The sequence below is a fragment of the Natrix helvetica genome (genome assembly GCF_964273705.1).
Source record: "Natrix helvetica genome assembly, chromosome: 2".
In the NCBI taxonomy this organism is placed as follows: Eukaryota; Metazoa; Chordata; class Lepidosauria; order Squamata; family Natricidae; genus Natrix; species Natrix helvetica.
Window position 1 is genome coordinate 247,296,163 of NC_138552.1, and position 19,893 is coordinate 247,316,055.

General features: G+C 40.9%; 1 protein-coding gene across 1 annotated transcript in view; it reads left to right on the top strand.

Annotated features, from left to right (window-relative positions):
* The first annotated feature begins 2,234 nt into the window (after window positions 1–2,234).
* PKDCC (protein kinase domain containing, cytoplasmic) overlaps window positions 2,235–19,893 on the top strand; it is a 38,140-nt gene continuing 20,481 nt past the window's right edge. Inside the window, exons 1-2 of the mRNA XM_081941215.1 lie at window positions 2,235–3,380; window positions 18,752–18,874. Of these exons, the coding sequence (XP_081797341.1) occupies window positions 2,640–3,380; window positions 18,752–18,874 (864 nt within the window). The 5' untranslated portion in view covers window positions 2,235–2,639. The remainder of the gene's footprint in view (window positions 3,381–18,751; window positions 18,875–19,893) is intronic.

The window sequence follows — 19,893 nt, forward strand, 5'->3', positions numbered from 1 at the left end:
CAGCAGAAAGGTTCCTTGAAGCACCCGTCGACCCGTTCAATTTACCACGCCGTCCAATGAATTTCGGCACATCCCTCCTCCCCCCACCTTCCATGGGAGTTAAAACCCTTTGGCCTCGGGCGACGTCAGATTATAGGTGGAAAACTGAGCTGTAAATTTCTCACATAAACCTTCTCAGGAGATAAAGGAGCTCAAAATAAAGCTTTATTTCTCTCCGCCCCACAAACTTCGCAATCCACCTTGAGCAATGTTTGTACGTGCGTGCTTTAAGCACCTTTGGCCGGGAAATCGGCGAGCCGCTACGATTAATCAACCCGTTTCAATGGGGCTTGCATGTGCATTTAAAATCTGATTTTTATCCGGCCCTGCCCCCTTCGGTTATGCTCTGATGGCGAAATAGAAGAAGCCCATTGATTTAAGTATCTTGTCAGAAGAACGCTTACTTTTCTGAAGAGGGAGGGAGGACGAAGAGGAGGGAAATGGCCTTCATTACGTGGCTTTAAAATATCAATTCGTTCTTATATTTATTCTGTGAGTAAAGTCTAAACCCTTAACGTTGTTAAGACTTTGGGAAAGAAATGTAGGGCCCCTTTAAGCCAAACAACGGATTGGCCTGAAAAGCGTATTTGAAACGAGATGGCCAGATCTTGCCCTCGAGTTCAACCCAAATTGTTATGATTCCCACAGCGTGAAACTAACCCTATTTATTATCGCAGTTCATGTAATGATATTACTAATTCGGATACTCCGCCCTTACCAAATGATCCCAGAGCGAAGTTACCTCGATTATGCCTTAATACATGAATGGAGGGTAATGACACTTAATCCTTTGCATTGACATGGGGCGTGGTCCTATGCTACGACTGGATCCATTTATTTGACTATGCAAATTTAATACACCCCCCCCTTGCAATCAACTCTGGGAGGCAAACCAAAATAAAACCACATCCAGAGCAACAGATTTTCTTCCCGAGTTTTCACATTTTATCCAAACCATTGATTAATAAAATGGTCTAGGATTCCCCCTCCTCCCCCGCTCAAACCAAAGTTATAACTGAACAAGTTTCATAAATTATGCAAATTGGCCTATGAATGATTCTGGCTAAGCCTGTGATGTGAATACAAACCTTCAGGAGCCTCCCCTACCCGTGTTTACCGCTTGAGGTTGCTCTCATTTTACTAAGATTCCTAGTCTCGAGGATTACACTCGCAGCTGATTTTCCCGGTCAAATCGATCCGTTTGTCAGCCCGGTAGAGCGACCGATGTCACAGATTGATTGACATCCCTTCGCTGTGCATTTCGAAGGCATGGGGGGGGGGGGTGAATCACTTTCGTGGGAGGGCAATTCGGTCATTTGGCCTTAAGGGGGGAAAACGTATATCACATGTACGTACATATGTTCTTGAGGTTCATGATGGGCAGTATGAGTTAAATAAATATACATCCGATTTGCTTTTCTTTTTTTTAAACAGGAAAGTGTTTCATAAATAAAAGAAATCAAACATGCCACTCCTAGCTTCTTCTCTCTTTGGGGTTGCTACAGATTTTTGAAAGGTGGGCTATTAAAAAATCGAGTAATTAAACGCGGGCGCCAAACGTTTCCGCCTCGGGCTAACTGAACGTCTGTAAGTAACGCCGCGAAGACTGTCAAAACGGAACTGTCTGATGGTGTGAACAGGATGATGCAGGTCTATAAATACTCGCGAAAACTCAGGATGCCAAAACCAAATTCGTAACTAGAGATAAACACGCGGATCAACATGATTTTTGGAAGGTCCTGAAACGATCATCCGGAGGCTGGAAAGTGCCACTTCATTCCCGCTTTCTCGCAAAATGCAACCGTCTTTCCCACACCTCGCCACGGGATCAATTTAGAAACAGCGTGACTGGGATAGACGGGTGGAGGGCAAACGTCAAATCCCCTTTGGACCTTAGAGAGCGACGCCCTTGAAAGGCTCCTTATCTTTTTTTGCTCGGCCAAAGGCTTCGTTTCCCACGTTCTGCCTTCTCGAGGCGCGACACGACCTCGACCACGCAAGCGGGATATACTTTCCCCACCGTCCCGTTTCCTTCACGGCTGTCTTTGGGAGGCGACACCGTTATCGAGCCTCCCTGCCGCCTCTCCAGCCCGGAGCGTCAGGACCGTTTCTGGGAATTGTAGTTCTCCGTCCCGTTGCTCTCCGGCCGCCACCTGCGACAAGAAGACTTCATTTCCCAGCTCTCCTCTCTGCTGTTTTCCCTCTTCCACTGGCGAGGCCGAGCCGTCAATCAGTTGGCGTCACAATGAATGTAGCAGCGCTTGGGATTTTTTTTTTCTCTTTTTGGTATGTAAAAACTCTCCTTTTTTCCCCTCCTCGTTGCGGTGTGCCTAATAATAAGACTTTTAGGGCGGGTTTATAAAGGCAAGGCAGGAGGCAAGTGTCATGTGGGCTTCAGCTCGCCTCGCCGAGGAGTGGCGAGGCAACAGGGCTGAGTGAAGACGGGGGTTTGGTCGGGGTTCCTCCCCACCCCAATCTGTCCGTCCATCCGTCTGTCTTTTGGTCATCTGGAATGGTGCAAGCGAGACCGCGGCGAAGCTGATCGCGAAGGCAAAAGGCAGCCCCGGCAGGAAGATTCGCTGGTGGAGCTTCGCAAGGCAATGAAGCGGCAAAAGCTGGCCGTGGCAGCTGGCTTCTGTCTGTCCTTCTTGCTGGGCACTTTGCTCAACCTCTTATTCATCCCGGCCTTTGATCCCCTCCAGCAGCAGCAGCAGCGAAATGCGGGCATCGCGCACTCGCTGGCGGGCTCGCCTCGGGACAGGTCGTGGGAGGCGGCAAGGAGAAGCAGCGGCCGTCACCGGCGCTGGGATTTAGCCCGGCAGATCCGAGAGCGCTACGAAGAGGTGCTGCGGTACCAACAGAGGCAGCAGCCCGGAGAAGCCGGAGCGGCGAGAGCAGCCGCGGCTAAGTCTCGGCCGGCGGTGCGACCTCTGGAGAGGCGGCTCATGGATCTGGCGCCGCCGAGGCTCCCCTCCTCGCCCACTGACCGCAGCCCACGGGGGCTCCAGCTCAGTTCTCCCGGTCTCGTTGCCTCCGGGGCGCCCTGGGTCCCCGAATCTAAGCTAGAACTGTCTCTCGGGCCGCTTCGGTTGGGATGCCGGGACATTAGCAACGTGACCGAGGTCCATTACCTGGGCTCCGGCTACACCAAAGCCGTCTACAAAGCGGTGCTCAACAAGAGCCTGGCGGTGGCCTTGAAGTCCGTCGACTTTGCGGGGCACGACATCGACAATTGCGTTAAGCTCTATGGGTCTCTGGAAGACTGTTACAGACTGGCCTCCTATAAGATTGTCAAGGAAATGGTCCTTTTGCAACGGTTGCGGCACCCCAACATCCTCCAGGTAAGCAGGGGATCCCCTGGTCTTAGGGACTTCAGATTTGGGTAGACTTGCGCGGCCCAGACGGTGAAAGATGTGCGGACGCGGGGTTTAGGATTCAAACTCAGACTGGATTGCTTTTCCTTAAGCGGAATATTAAGGCGACGGCTGTTTTGTTATCAGCAGACAGAATGATTATTTGTCCTGGTCATAAACATATTTCTAATCTGTTCGCTTCCACCTGATGGGGTGGTGAAAGAGTTGTTCGTCTATCAAAATTAAGTTAAGACGTTCCAGCTGGCCAGGTGGGATTTCTTGTTTAGTGGGGGATGAGGTGTTGCAACCTAATTGGGAAGTTGCTATCAAGTGAGCTGAACTGGCTTGGAAGGTAAGGTAGGATCGTGTTTCAAGCAGTTGAAATCAGGGATAAATCCGGAACAAGATTTAGAATTTAAGAAGGTTGTTTTGGCTACCGATGTTCCTGTCAGAGGTCAAATGCCAGAGAAAAAGTTCTCAAGGAGTTTGCGGAAAAATGAATACTCTAGTGCCAGCCTCATCATCTTAAGGCCACAGTTCCAAACACTTTGAACTTTAAAGCATGTATAGATTCCCATGGAATTTATTTCCCATTTAAAGTCTCAATTGTAATGTCTAATGACATCTCTATAAATGAAGCTGAAAATCTTATGCAGCCTCCTGGCAAGTAAATCCTGCTGAATTTTCGCCTGAGCGAATTGCAAGAACCTGGCCATACAGTCATCAAGAGTCAATATCTGCTTCAGGGAGTCTTTATTTTTAGACATGCATAGTAAGGATGGTGTTATGACAGTCAGGGTGTTTGGGGACAAGGTGTGAAATGTTTCTTCTAAACTGGAAGTATTGATTCTATGGTGAGAAAGCTGGCAAAAAAACCGTAGTCTGAGTAATTGGACAAAATATGCAGTCACTTCTAAACTCTTCAAATTGTGTGTCTGTGTTTTAGGTCAGTTAGTTGTACGTGAATTAGGTATGGAATTTGGACCTACCTATTGGAAGTCTGTGAGTTCAGACAGGGAAGTGCTGCAATGATGTAAATGTGAGAATTTTACAGCAAAATGAAATGTGCAATACTCACCCAGCTGTTTCCTTCTGTCTGCATACTGAACTGGTGAAGGTTGGCAAAGCAGGGAGCTAATTTACTTTCGGCAACTCTTGAAATTTAATATTCTCCCAAATCATTGTGAATCTCCCAAATGAAAATGTGGGGCTTCACAACTTGTTGCTTGTTTTTGTAAGGATTTAATAAGGCACAGGAACACCTGCAACTCTGGGTTCTGGACTAGAACTTGACCTTGTTTCATTAGAAATCAGAATTGCTGAAAAAATAAAAAGTTTGAGTAAAGTCATTTCTCTATTTTTTTCCAAAGGCAAACCAAGGGCCATTTATGGTAACTCTGGTTTCCCAGTTGAATGTGCATCATACTAATTGGAAGAGGAGTTCATTGGTCAATTTCATAACTGCTTGAGGACCAATGTATGAAATTAATTGAATTTTGAGTGCTAATTGAAGCAGATTTGGAAATCATCCTGCCCAGAAATGATGGATGAAAAATCAAGGCTGATGTCAGAATGGGCATAGATGGATAGGCAGCAGCAACTCTCCTCATTCTTCATAAACAGCGAGCAGAGCAACAAGAGGGCAAAGTTTCTGTTACATGTAGCATTTTTTAAATTCTAGGTGCTTATTTGTTGTTGGGGGGAAATCACTCTTGTCAAAAGTACAGATAAGTCAATCAATGGAGCTTGACAGCCAAAACTTTTCCCCCCTTTTTCCTCCTTCTTCAAACCGACTTTTATATGTTTTTAAAACAAGGATAGTCTTTGAGATTCAAATTGACTTGCAAAGTCTCCCGCCTCTGGCATTGTCCAGAATGTCATACACTGGAGGAAAAACCCTCCTCCTTTTCATTTCCTCTTCCCACTTTCTTCTTTGACACTGTTAAACGTATGTCTGGGAGTAATCAGGGTTGTGGGTTTTTTTTTTGTTCCAAATCCTCATTTAAACCAATGCTCCATTCGGTTCTATTCTAGGTCATCAGAATCATTTTGTTACCTGTTCCAAATTTTCAGAAAAAGCATATCCAATAGGAAATCAGTCAGTTTTGTCCACATGGACATAGGCTTCCCTAGATTTCTCCCCAATAAAAGGGCCTACTCTAGAGGAGAACTTGATGCGACTTTTTCTTCTCCTTCTCTCCTCTGGACTCCATCCTATTTCATCCCAAGTTGTAACCATTTCTTTAGGTTGAGAACTGATTTTATGTGCTTCTTCTCTTGGAGAAAATAATTTGATGGTGCTCTTCAGTAATCACTGTACATGGGTACTTCCTGGAGAACTGCTCTTTGGAGAAGAAGGTGTGGATTTTCTGTAAAAAAACAGCAACACATCTTTTGTTTTGATTTTGGTCCATGAAATTAAGAAAAGGTGGACGAGAAGTTCTTTTAAGTATTTCTTGCAACTTGTCTTTCCTATCCTGTTTCTCCCCTTTTCTTTCTTGAGTGACTTGATGGCCACTTGGCCATGTTCCTTTCAACATCTACCTCTCTTGCACCTGCAGTTATAACTTTGTTAATTATGTGCTCTTCTCACACAAATATACCCCATCAATTATGGAATAATTCATTTAAATAATATGAACCATGTTCACCTATGAACATTTGTGCTTGTGAGAAAGCCAAAGCAAAGCAAGACTTCCTTGACTGGGATATCCTATACACAGCAGGAAAGACAGATGGAAAATAATAAAAAAAGCAATGTTACTGCTCCCAGTTTACTTAATTCTGTAAATCTTGGAGGAAATTGCAATGTGGATCTGTAAAATGCAAGTTAGGACTAAATAGTTGTTAAAAAAAATGTGAAGAAAATTGAAGCTGAGAGATTTAGCTAATTATGCTTCCTGTCCCACTCTTAGATTTTTTGTTTTTTCCCTGAGATCTTTGAAATAGATTTTTGAGAGGATGTGTAGAGTAAGGCAACACTGTGGCTTTCAGTTTCATGAATTTGTAGTCAATCCACTTCATTGTCTGAAGTGGGGTTACGGTTTTCTTTGAAGTTGTCACGAACTAAGTTTTTATTCCAGATAGTTAGTTCTGGTTTCATTCTGCTTCATGATAGGAAGCTGTAGCCCTTCAAAACTTCTAGATTCCTGTGTATTATTTAAATTTATATTACAACTTCTAATTTTGAAATCAGTTTGAAATGAATTGAAAGTCCCAGGCAAAGGAGTCTCACTGAATCTGCTAGAATACTGAATCTATTCTTTCTTCAGGGGTAAAATAAAATGGTATTTTAGAGTGTGGCTGAATATTCTGTTACTATTTCAGCTTTAAGCTGGATGTTCTATTGCTCAGCAGTTTTCATAGATTGCAAGAAAGGATCCATCTGAATATCCCTCCAGATAGGGGTGTCCAATTTTGGCAACTTTAAGATTTGTGGATTTCAACTTCCTGAATTCCCCAGTTAGCCATGCTGGCTGGGAAATTCTGGAAGTTGAAGTCCATAAGTGTTAAAATTGCCAAGGTTGGATACCCCTGCTCTAGACCAACATCACTCACAGATAGCCAACTGTGCTCCTCACGACTTCTTTCCCAGCAAGAGATGGCTTTCCTGACCAAGAGGTTCTGTTAGGGATAGCAATAGCACTTAGCATTATATACAGCTGTACAATGCTTTACAGTGGTCTCTGAGCATGTTATCTATTGCCCCCAGCAATCTGGGTCCTCATTGTACTGACGGTGGAAGGCTGAATCAATCTTGCGCTGGTCAGAATCAAACTCCTGGAGAGAGTAGTGAGTTAGCCTGCTATACTGCATTCTAACCACTGCCCCATCACATATCATGGTATCTTACCTGTGCATAAATACAGGTAGTGCTCAACTTATGACCACAATATCTGTTGTTAAGTGACCCATTTAAGTGAGTTTTGCCTTATTTTATGACCTTTCCTGCCTCAGTTGTTAAGTGAACACTCCAGTTGAAAAGTTAGTAACCTAGTTGTTCAGTGAATCTAGTCTTCCCATTGACATCACTTGTCAGAAGGTTGCAAACAGTGATCACATAACCTTGGGACACAGCAACAGTCATAAGTATGAAACAGTTGGCAAGCATCTGAAGTTTGACCCCATGAGCATGGGGATGTTTCAAAGGTTGTAACTGTGAAAAATTGTTGTAAGTCGCTTTTTTTCAGTGCTGTTGTAACTTTGAATGGTCACTAAATGAACTGTTGTAAGTCGAGGACTAATTTCACAAGGTTCTCCACTAGATATCCCTGACATCCTAGGTGAATTAAAGAGAAAAATAAGTCCCAGTCTTCTCAATAGTGACGAGAGAATTTAAAAATTTGCCTTGTGTCTAATATTTTGCCAAAGGCTTTTTATTCATTTCATTTCCTGTAAAATTGAATTTTTACTTTTCTAATATTTTTTTTGTGTTTTTTTTAAAAATTAGGTATTTGTTTTTAAATGGTTATTTAACTTCTATAAAGCCGCCTTAAGAAAATTTCTTTTGAAGATTGGGAAAAAAATAATGGTATAAATATGACTTAGCACACTAGAGAGATTTTTCCTGGTTTACTAAAAGTTTTTGCTCTACTTTCAAATATCTAAGACCATAAATGTGGTCATTTCTTCTGTAACGAATTGCATAGACCCAATGTCATGATGAGAAATTTGGCTTTCTTCTAAATTCTGAACTTTGTTTTCTTCCTTTCCGACTTGAAGGTAATAATGACAAAATGAACTTCTACTTCCAGGCACTAGCAATATGGGTGACTTCACTGATCTCTTTATATAAATTTCTGGGAATGCCTGAAACTCCATCCTTTTGACACCCCCACCTGAGACTCTTCTGGTTTCTGATTTAATTTTGACAGGGGGGAGGGCAGACTTTCTAAATAAACCCAGTCTGTTTAGGTGAATTTCCTAAAGCAAAGCTCTTAGTGTCCAGAGAAAGTGTAGAGAGCTTTCAAGAACAGAAGCTTATTTTCCTGTTGCTGCTTCCTTGAGTGCTTGGAATACACTGGAGACCACCCATTCTCCCGCTCTTCTCTCCAGTTCAGCAGCACATCCATCTACAGTGAGTGACGGGTTGCCAAGGGCCTCCAAAGCATTAGTGAATTAGTCTATTTATTCACGAATAGTGCCTTATTCTGGAGGGGTGTCTAACCCTCGGCCAGAAATCAGACTTGTGCAGGACAGTTTAGCGCACAATTAGTAACTCCCCTTTTTTGAGTAGGATAAGTTCTGGATGAACTCTAAAAATTCAAGGCACATCTCTTCCTGTCCAGTAAAAAAATATGTGGCCTTAATAAGTGACAATCTGATATTCACTCCCCATCTTTGGTTCATTAGAAGGCTCTTCCAATTTCTTGCTGTACTGATTCATGCTTTTGGAATTTCCAGGCTTGATTACTGCAATAAGAGTTGATCAGGGCAGCCGCTGAAAGCATCTTGGAAGCTTCAGCTCGGGCTCTGGGCACTTGAACAATGAGAGAGGCCCACCCAAACTATGGCTTGTTATAATAATATTAGATGGGTCAGTATTAGATGGGTCAGTACTTCTGATTCAAGACCACAGAGCCAATTGATTAACCTTAAAAGCCAAGAGCCATGTCAACGTTTTGGATATTTTTTGTACACTCATATTTATCTGACCTTTGGTTTCAGTAGACACCAATGCAATGGGTAGAAAATAATCCTGGATACAAGACACAGGGGGAAGGAATTATGGAGAGATCTGAAATGGTCACTGGGTTACCAAGCTGTTCAGGAGGTTTTTTTTTAAAATGTCCTGATTGTGCAGAATAATGGACAAGCCTGTCTGCTCCATGAAAATTGTTGGTGGACTTTGCTTAAGGTGGTGATTGGAACCCTGAACATCCCAAGTATTTGTGCTTTTCCTGCAATAAGTCAGCTTGCTCACATAAATTGAGATACATCTACCATTTTGATGTGCATCTTTATTTGCTGCAAGTCAGAGCAATAGCCATTGTTGTAAGAAATGTGTAAAGCTTCATGCAGGCTGATAATACAGTTGCTCCATTCTTTTTTACCATACAAGTAAGGAAAATCACATTGGCATGCTGCTGATCATTTCTAGAATGAAACTGAAGCTTAATAAACCAAACCAAACCTTGTCCAGCTTCTTTTAATCCCAAGGATGTAAGTCCTTGAACCATTGTCTGCATTTAGTTGACTCTCCAGAGTCAGACACGACTGGACAAGGGAACTATACCTTTTAAATGATTTTTTGGAGGCAACAAAACAATAAGTTTCTCAATTAGACTAACAGTAATATCATGGATATATGTTGTAGGATTGTTGCAAGGATTTCTGAGATCATATATATTAGCACTTGAAATTCTTGACAATGTTGGGCAATGTTATTTTTAATTAGTATGGTCAATCTATCCTTGGGTATAAAATTAGATCTGGTAGATGGCTTGGGACAGAGCCTCAGGTTTAATTTTGGATCGGAGTGAGTGAGTCAGCACAGATAGGGCAAAGGTTACTTATTCCGTATAGATTAGCCTTCCCCAAGTTGATGCTCTTCTAGTTGGAGGAAATTTGCATAATCTCTATCCAGCACAGGATAACTGAAAATGATGGGAATTGTAGTGCAATATATTTGAAGGTTACTGGATTGAAGAAAGGTGAGCGAAAGAGTTTGATCTTCCATAGGTGCCTTCTGTCATTCCTCAATCCATGGCAGGATGTTTGGGAAAGCTATTTGGATTTTTTTTTGTGTGGAGTTTCTTCTCTAATGGGAAGAACGAAGTCAAATGTTCTAAAACACTGAAAAAAAAATCTTTTATTTAGAAGATAGTACTTGAGTATTTGTAGTTTAGACATAGATAAGGAAATTGTCAAGTTTTAGCAGTCATCTCTTGAGGGAAAATGGTAGAGAAAAATAGTCTGGATGTGAGCAACATGTAATTGCATCAGGACTGTTAAATGTTTTCCTTTTTTGACAAGTACAGATAAATAGTTTAGGGCAGAAGGATAAATGGGATTTCTACCACCATAGTTAGGTTTACGACATGAACATTATATTAATCTTTTAGAAATGTATTTAGGATTGTAGACTAAACTTGTAACCTAGACCCAGTTGCTAGAGGGCAACTCCTGTTGCACTTACCTATGCTTATTCCTGATGAAGTTTATTTAGGATGACAGCCCCACTAAAAGGGGACAAATAAGAATGAATCTTCTGCTTCTGAATATAGTTTCCTGCAGCGTTGGATGATTGAAGTGGTAAGCAGATGAAAGACTGGTTTGACATCGCAACTTATTTGTAGGCAAACAGCTTTCCATACAGAGAAGTGTGGCAAACAACCCACACAAGGGATGTCAGCCTGATGATCCCATTTTGCTTCTACCTGGTTTGGCATAATTGAATTTAGTGTACAGTAATACAATACAATACAATAGTAGAGTTGGAAGGGACATTGGAGGTCTTCTAGTCCAACCCCCTGCCTAGGCAGGAAACCCTATACCGTTTCAGACAGATGGCTATCCAACATCTTCTTAAAAACTTCCAGTGTTGGGGCATTCACAACTTCTGGAGGCAAGCTGTTCCACTGATTAATTGTTCTAACTGTCAGGAAGTTTCTCCTCAGTTCTAAGTTGCTTCTCTCCTTGATTAGTTTCCACCCATTGCTTCTTGTTCTGTCCTCAGGTGCCTTGGAGAATAGCTTGACTCCCTCTTCTTTGTGGCAACCCCTGAGATATTGGAACACTGCTATCATGTCTCCCCTAGTCCTTCTTTCTCTTAAGCTAGACATACCTAGTTCCTGCAACCGTTCTTCATATGTTTTAGTCTCCAGTCCCCTAATCATCTTTGTTGCTCTTCTCTGCACTCTTTCTAGAGTCTCCACATCTTTTTTACATCGTGGCGACCAGAACTGAATGCAGTATTCCAAGTGTGGCCTTACCAAGGCATTATAAAGTGGTATTAACACTTCACGTGATCTTGATTCAGTAGTTTCTTATGATCTTCACAGGAACGGCTGCCACACATTTATTATGGCTACCAATATTACGTGGAATAACTCAGGGAGACTAAAAACAGTTAAATAACAAAAACATTAAATACTGATAAAGGGTAATCTTTGTAGCTCAGGGTTGAAATAGAAGGTCCTTGGTGTTCTCTGAGCTTGGTTATCTTGCAGACATTTCATTATCCAAACTAGGTAACATCATCAGTGCAGTAGCTAGTTTGGGTTAATGAAAGGTCTGCAAGAAAACAACAAAGCTCAGAGAACACTAAGGACCCCTAAAGTTAAACATCTCTCATGCCACCAAGTGCCAAAACAGACTCATTACAAAACTACATTTTTAAACTTAATTTTTTCAAATTTAGAAATTACCCATCTCCCTCACAGAAGGAGACTCTTCAAGTGAAATATTGAAATATAAAAACTGCATATAAAATTTAAATAAGAAGCAAAGATGGATAAAATTAAACATAAAAAGGTGTGTGTGTGTGTGTGTGTGTGTGTGTGTGTGTGTGGTCATCCAGATTCTCATAGCCTCCAGGCATTTAATGGAATATTTTCAACAGCAACCTTGACTAAGCTTATTGTTCTTTCCAACTCTAAAATTGTTATGGTCATTGTTTAAACCTGGAGTCTTACTTAACATTTCCTTCACATTTTATTATATAAGCAAGGAAATGCAGGTAAGAGTTCTCTGGAAGTATGTACTATGCATATTATCATGGAATCATAGCAACAGTGCAACCTTCCCCAATCTGGTATCTAAAAGTTTTGCAGACGGACAGCATTTAAGAAAACAAATACAAACTCTGTTATTGAACAAGTTTCTAACCTTGTGTATTTTTAAAAAAATAAGTGATTGCTTGATCATCTGGAGCTTTCTTATAATTTCACCTTACTTTGCATGCAATGAAAGACCTGATTAGTGCAATCCTAGAAAGAATGCTTTGTTTCAAGAGGCAGAGACTGCTTCTAAAATTTAAAAAAAAAATATTCTAAGCACCCCATCTAATATACAAATTATTCCTTGCTGACTGGTCACCCTTAAAGGTTATGCTTTCCTGGGCCTTTTCAAATTGAATGTGGTCACAAGTCTTTAAGTGGAAGGGGGTCTTCCCTTAGACATACATGTGACCCTGCAAGGGACATTTTCCTTGTAAAACTCTTCCAGATGACAGCTTGAAGTGTGTCTGTAAGATAACAGACTTATTCTTCTACTGTTTCAGCCCTTCCCAGTTCTTATCCTGCCAGGCCTCGCAGTCACCCTTAGATTGTGTTTGTATTTTTAAATGCATTCTTTCAAAACATTCTGCATGTAGTACATGTTGATGAAATGCTTTTGGTTAACTATAAAGTGGGTCATGATTAATTAAGGCAGTGTACTTTTGTTTTTCAAAATGCAGGTAATAGCTTAATGATGCCTATGGCAGAAAAACAATGCTTCCTTAAGAGCATTAAGTAGGAAAAGTCTGTTAAGTGCCCATTAGAAATTGAAATGGCACCATAGGGGAGGCAGGCAATTTTTTTAAAAAAATGCCTGAACATTTTTAGTCAGAAAAATTGCATTAAATAAATCTAAATAGGCTTAGCATCCTGGCAGCTAAATATTGTGTCTGTCTGTTATAGTTCCAAAGGTGATATTCAAATAATAAAGTATATTTTTTTCCTGAATTTTTCTAATACTATTTGGCAAGGGGAAATTAGAACGAATGAATATCTAAATCATCAGAACAGATTGAATAGAATAGATTAATTTCTACGTATATAGAGAGAATTAAAGCTGAGCACTCCTAAGGATCTCATTGACTTTGTGTGTATCATTTATTGACCCATTCATCTTGGATATGGCAAATCATTCACTGGGCATATAAGAAGTAAAGTATGATTCACAAGACTGGGAAGGTTCAATTGCTGAAAAATCACAACCTTCTATTTAACAAGAACAACAAAAATCCCCTCCCCCCTTTCTTTTATTACGGTGTCACTAGTACAGTTTGGATCAGTTTGTTCTGTATAACGCAAGAGGACAGTTTGGTATAGTGATTAAGGCACATGTTAGAAATCAGGAGTCCATGAGTTCTAATCTTGCCTTAAGTATGAATCCAAGTGGGTGACTTTATACCTATCGCTTTCTCTTAGTTCTAGGAGGAAGGCAAGGACAAACCATTTCCTAAATGTTTGCCAAGAGAACTGTGAGGACTGGTCCAAGTAATTGCCAGGAGGCAGCATTGACCTGAAGACCCAAACCCATGCAAAATATAGCACAATCAAGTGTTTGCTTGTTCCATCTCTTCCCTATTCTCTTAGCAAGTGGGCATTTTAGTGGGAGACATTTTGATATCCAGTTTAATGTTGCTGTGTTTGGAATGAAGGAAGTGGAAGAAGGAAAATCAGTTTAGTGAGGAGGAACCTTTGCAAAAGAGAGGTATCAAAGTCTGATTTTATTTCTGAAATTTTATTTAATTCTGTTAATTGCTATGAAGTTGCTCTCTATGAAGCCTGGTAGCTACTGGTAACTGCCTCTTTCTCCTGTTTCTTCTCGTGGTTGCTTTCTTTTGTGGAAGTGGAGGTAGGTGGGTTGAAGAAGGAGAGATTCCAGACCTTGCATTTTTGTTGGGAGATAAATATGCATAGTTGTAGTTCAGTGTCAAGACACTCTTGGCTACTATACATTGCAATGCGGAGAGGAAGGTTGAAAAATTATTTCCTTCAGAACTGCAGTAGTAGAACTGTTAATTTCAAACAATGGATGCAATTGTAAAGAGATAATGGTGATGTTTGATTTACTGTAATCAAATATAATTATAAGCCTTGTCGGTGGGCACAAATGCTCAGGCAGGCATAAACAGCATGTCTTAAATGATCCTTCTCATTTTGGGGGGGAGCCAATTACAAGGAAACAATTACTAAGGAACAGTTTTGTTTCTATTGTGCCTTATTCATCTAATGAAAACTTTTCCATATGGAAATTTTCTGGCGATTCCCCCCCCCCCCTTCTTGATAGAAATGCACTAAGGAGTAACTTTCTTCTAGGAAATATTTCATGCTTCTATGATATTATCTTGCAGCTGGTATAAAACAATGGTTCTATCTAAAGCACTTAAAGACAGGAAGGATAATATTAGTTAAAGATTAATAGCAAATTAATTATTATTGGTCTCGCTTCAAGTCCATACTTGATATGAATTTTGCTGAGTAGCCACATGTTATATCATTTCCTCTCAATCTGATTTTTCTTTTTGGATTTGTAGTAACTGTAGTAGTTTTCTTCTTAGATATTAAGTAGAAGTAAATTAATATGTGGTCTACTTGAAGACAGATGAAAACCTTCTTGGTAAGGGTTTTTCAAAAGTGGTTTACCATTGCCTCCCTCAACACTATTTAATATTTTTAAGTAAATGATTATATGCCCCTTAAATAATGCATGCAAACCTCTTTGTTGTTTTATCTTGATTCATGATAACTCTTTAATTAACAATTGAGTTGTCTTGATGCATACAAATTATTAAAGGGATGCATAGATCCAAATTGGTGTTTGATGGAAGTTAGAGAGGTCAAAGCAGTGCCACCTTCTGGTGATTCATTGGAGGTGGCCATATGTTCCTTTTCTTGTGCAACCCATGGGATTTGAGGTGGGGGGTGGGAGACAGGAGTCAGCCAAAAGAGCAGACAGATGCGGCTTGGTGAAGAAAGATAAATTACATAAAGTGCTTCTTTATTGCAAGAACGTTTCCCTAAGGCCCAGATGTTATCCTGAGCTTTTAAGAGTGAAGAAAAGATCTGTTAGCAGGAATTCTGCTCCTGCTAGAAGCCAGAGCTGATACAACTGTAAACTTGCCCTAACTATCCTTGTCATTATTAGATGAGTTGTGTGTCTCTTCCCTGAAGTAGCTGTAGCTGTCTAGATGCTAGAAACTATGAAGTGTGTGTGTGTGTGTGTGTGTGTGTTGGGGGGGTTGTCTTGTGTAAGGTGTGATAAGGAGGGGATCTTTTTACATAAGACACAAGGTACACAATGATGTTGGCTAAAAAAAAAAACCTCCACCACCCTTACTCACTTTGAGAACTGTCCTTCATGAGAAATAATCCAGGCTAATTTGTCTATTCCGACATATGCATCATATAAATCACTCCTAAAATCTCTGTTCTCAGTTGCTGCTTCTTTAATAGGAGCTGATGATTTGCAACCTCATCTATTTTCCTTAGGAATACTCCCTGGAAAGGCCTGCTATGGAATCAATTGCTACTAATTTCGGTACTGCTTCCAGGCTACTGACATTTACAGTGTAAGACGGTTTTATGTGTCTTAGGATGTAGAGAGCATGTCTATCTAAAAAGTAGACTTAAATTGATTTAGTAGTCAGTCCACATTTCACTTGAGAACAAAGGAAGGTATAGTTTGCTAAGGAGAGCTAAGGGGATCTAACTCTGAATTCTACTCTAACCATTACAAGAATTCTTTGGAGGAAACTCCAATCAGTGAAAATTGCAATGTGTGATAAATAATGTTATTTATTTACACACATCATCTAAGCTCTATTTTTCTGTACACTACTTCCACTCCACGGGGTGCACAAAATAGAGATGAGTTATCATGCATTTTCAGATGGTGATCTTTCCTCTTGGTTTGCTCAAATAGGTTCTATGCTAAATTATATACAACCTAATAGTGAGGTGATTAATATAATTGGAGTTGTACGTAATCACTTATCAAATTACACTGCTGATATAATTCCCCTTACTTTCTCAACTTTATATTTCTTCCTTAACAAGTCAATAATGTGATATCTGATCTTCGTTAAAATTAGTTCATGTCAAGGTGTGGTTTTCAACACGCTTAAATGAAGATGACTTTTCCTAAAGCAATTAAGGTTGGACATAGCACCACTGCGTCAATAATTCCTGGCTAGACTTCAGGGTGGCACAAAACTCAATGTGATATGATTTAAGAATTTAGTTATGTTGCTGCATTTTCTTTACAAAGTGGAACATCCACATCTCCCTAATGATAAGTAGCAAACGAAACCCAAATATATTCAAAGTTTTTTAAACTTTAGGAATATTGCCATATGACAGTTTCTCATTTGTCCTAGGCGGAAAGTTAATCCAGTTATTGGAAAGTTGCCCAGAGCACTGTTAAAACTGGTAGCTGAATTATATATTTTTGATGTTACAAAGGAGGAACACTATTCAATCCATGGAGACCAGCATTTAATCAATCTGATCTCAATTAAATTCAAATGTGGATTCTGCTGGCAGGAGCACTTTTTGGAATGTGACTCTGGTTCCTTCTAAATGTCTAAAGGATGTGCATAGCTCTGTCAAAGTTCTGCATCTTAAGGAACAAATCTGATGTTGGATTTTGTCAAACTTCCTTTAAAATCATAGTATTTGCTGTTGTAACAGCTTGGAAATTCTTGTACTCATTTGTTCTTTGTCTTGGCTTTTCCTGCAATAGTAATAATTACAGGCAGATGACAACACAATCCTCAATAGAATTCTCACTTCTCATATTTACTTGACATCCCCATCATCTTCGATCTTATTTCTGCCCTTCAACTGAATAACCACCTGACACTTCTCATTTCTCTGTTTCAGAAATCAAACTATATAGACTGAAAGTACAAACTATATAATGTTTCATGCCAAATTATCTACAGGTACTCCTTGATGTACGACCACAATTAAGACCATAATTTCCACTGTTAGGCAAGGCAGTTGTTAAGTGAGCCGCACCTGATTTTACAATCTTTTTTGCCAATGGTTTTTAAGCAAATTGCTGCAGCTGTTAATGAATCATGTGGCCATTAAGCAAATCTGACTCCCCCCCCATTGATTTTGCTTGCCAGAAGCCACCTGGAAAAGTTGTAAATGTTGAACACAACCATTGTAAATACATGCTAATTGCTAAGCACCCAAAATTTGATCACATAGGGATGCTATGACAGTTCTAAGTGTAAAGACTGGTTGTTTGTCACTATCTTTTAAGTGCCATTGTAATTTCAAACAGTTGCTAAACAAGTCAAGGACTACCAGTCAGAAGTGGTATTCTACCGATTTGGACCGGTTTCCCTGAACCGGTAGCGGAAATTGTGGGTGGCCCCGCCCACCTGCCCCAGCTCTATATCATCCCATTTAAGCCCTTTTTCAGTTTTTATAATTAAATAATAATTTAATAAATAATAATAAATATAATAAATAATAAATAATTTCCAGCCTAAGGGGACTCCTATCCAGGAATTCTGTGTCTCTTGTAGTTCTGTTTTGCAAAAAATTCAGTTGATTCTCAGGGAAAGCTAACAAAGCGAAAGGATAGAGTATAAAAACTTAAAGCATAATTAAAATTGATACTAAAATCAATTAATTATAATGGAAAGCCTGGAAAAAGAGAGGCGTTTTTACAAATTTTTCTAAACAGAGAGAAAAGGAGCTACATATACAGAAATGGTGAAATTGTAGGCTTGTCTGTAAAACTGTGTTTGTCTGCGGAACCTGCAAGAAAGCAGAGCAAATTACCTCTGTGCTGCTGCCAAGAAAAATCTGGGGACACGACCATATAGTTACCCAGGAGTTGAATTCAATTTGACGGAACCTTTACTTTTTATTACCTGCTTACCAGTGGTGGGTTCCTCCCGGATCGCACCGGATCGCGAGCGCTCCCTTTCAGCGCTCCACCTGGCTTGCGCGCTCCCTTTCAGCGCTCCACCTGGCTTGCACGCTCCCTTTCAGCGCTCCACCTGGCTTGCGAGCTCCCTTTCAGCGCTCCACCTGGCTCTCGCGCTCCCTTCCGGCGCTGAAACCGGAAGTACAGTTTTGTCCGGCCCTGGCGAAGCAACGACGCCTGTCTGCGCTCCACCAGCTCGGCTGGGAACGGAGATGTTTCCTCAGCGGAGCGGAGCGCCTGAAAAGTCTTTTCAGGCGCTCCGCTCCGCTGAGGAAACATCTCCGTTCCCAGCCGAGCTGGTGGAGCGCAGGCAGGCGTCGTTGCTTCGCCAGGGGCGGAGCAAGACTGTACTTCCGGTTTCAGCGCCGGAAGGGAGCGCGCAAGCCAGGTGGAGCGCTGAAAGGGAGCGCGCAAGCCAGGTGGAGCGCTGAAAGGGAGCGCGCGCGATCCGGTGCGATCCAGCAGGAACCCACCACTGCTGCTTACCTATCTTGGTGAACAGCCTCCTGCATAGAAGCATTTTATTTTGTAGGCTAACTCTTGTCCTGTTCTAAATATGCAAATTCTCTCTGCATAGTAAGGTTTTTGTCCAGGTTTTCAACTATATCGCTGTGTGAGGTCAGTAGATGATGGGATGATGGACAACTCCATAAAATAAATGGGTTTATAAGTTACATTTTCTATGTCTGCCTTTGCAGCTTCATGGATATTGTTACCAAGACAGCAATGACATCTCAGACACCTTGACTGCCATCACAGAACTAGGTTCACCTTTGGAGATGATACAGCTTTTGCAGACTTCATGGGAGGACAGGTTTCATGTAAGTACAATTACAAAGGTCTAATGACTGTTTTAATATGCACAAAATGAGTATGGGTAGTCCTTGCTTAGAGACTACGCAGCCAGCTACCTTTCAGAGTTATGATGGTATTGAATGAAGATGATCGATCCTTGTAAAGGTAGACCTCAACTTACAACCACAACTGAGCCCAAAATTTCTGTTGCTAAGCGAGACAATTATTAAGTGAGTTTTGATCCATTTTATGACCTTACTTGCCACAGGCATTCGGCGAATCACTGCAGTTGATGTTAGTAACATGGTTGTTAAGTGAATCTTATTTCCCCATTGACTTTGCTTGTCAGAAGGTCACAAAATGAGATCATATGACACTGTGACACTGCAACCGTCATATATATGAGTCAGTTGTAGGTGTCTGAATTTTGATCACATGTGATGAGGATTCTGAAATAAATGTGAAAAACAGTCATAACTCCCATTTTTAGTGCCATTGTAACATCGAATGGCCACTAAATGAACCGTTGTAAGTCAACGAGTACCTGTAGTTGCGGCACTTGCACTGACCCCATGGTCACCTGATCATAATTTAAATTTTTATCAACCGGCACACTTCTGTAATAGTTGTTGCATCCTGCAGTCACGTGATCCCATTTGCAATATTCACAAGCAAAATCAGAGGGGAAGCTGTCAGGAAGTATGAAGTCGCAACTAGGTGATGTTGGGCTTAGCAACTGCATGCTATTCACTTAATGATTGCAACTGCTGTAACTGCCATTGTGAGTTGGCACACTCATGTGATTTCCACCCCCCCCCACTTTACAACCATGGCACTTAGCGACAGAATTGCTGGTCCCAATTACAGCCATTCACTGAAGGCTCAAATTTTTCAACTTTCAATTTCCAAACATTAGGGGTGCTCAAACGTTGTGACACGCCTTGGCGATTGTAAATACATTTTAGTTACTTTAATATAATGTAGATGTGCCTCGTAAGCAACTGCATAAATATCATAACTTTTAAACATTGTGTTTATTTCATTA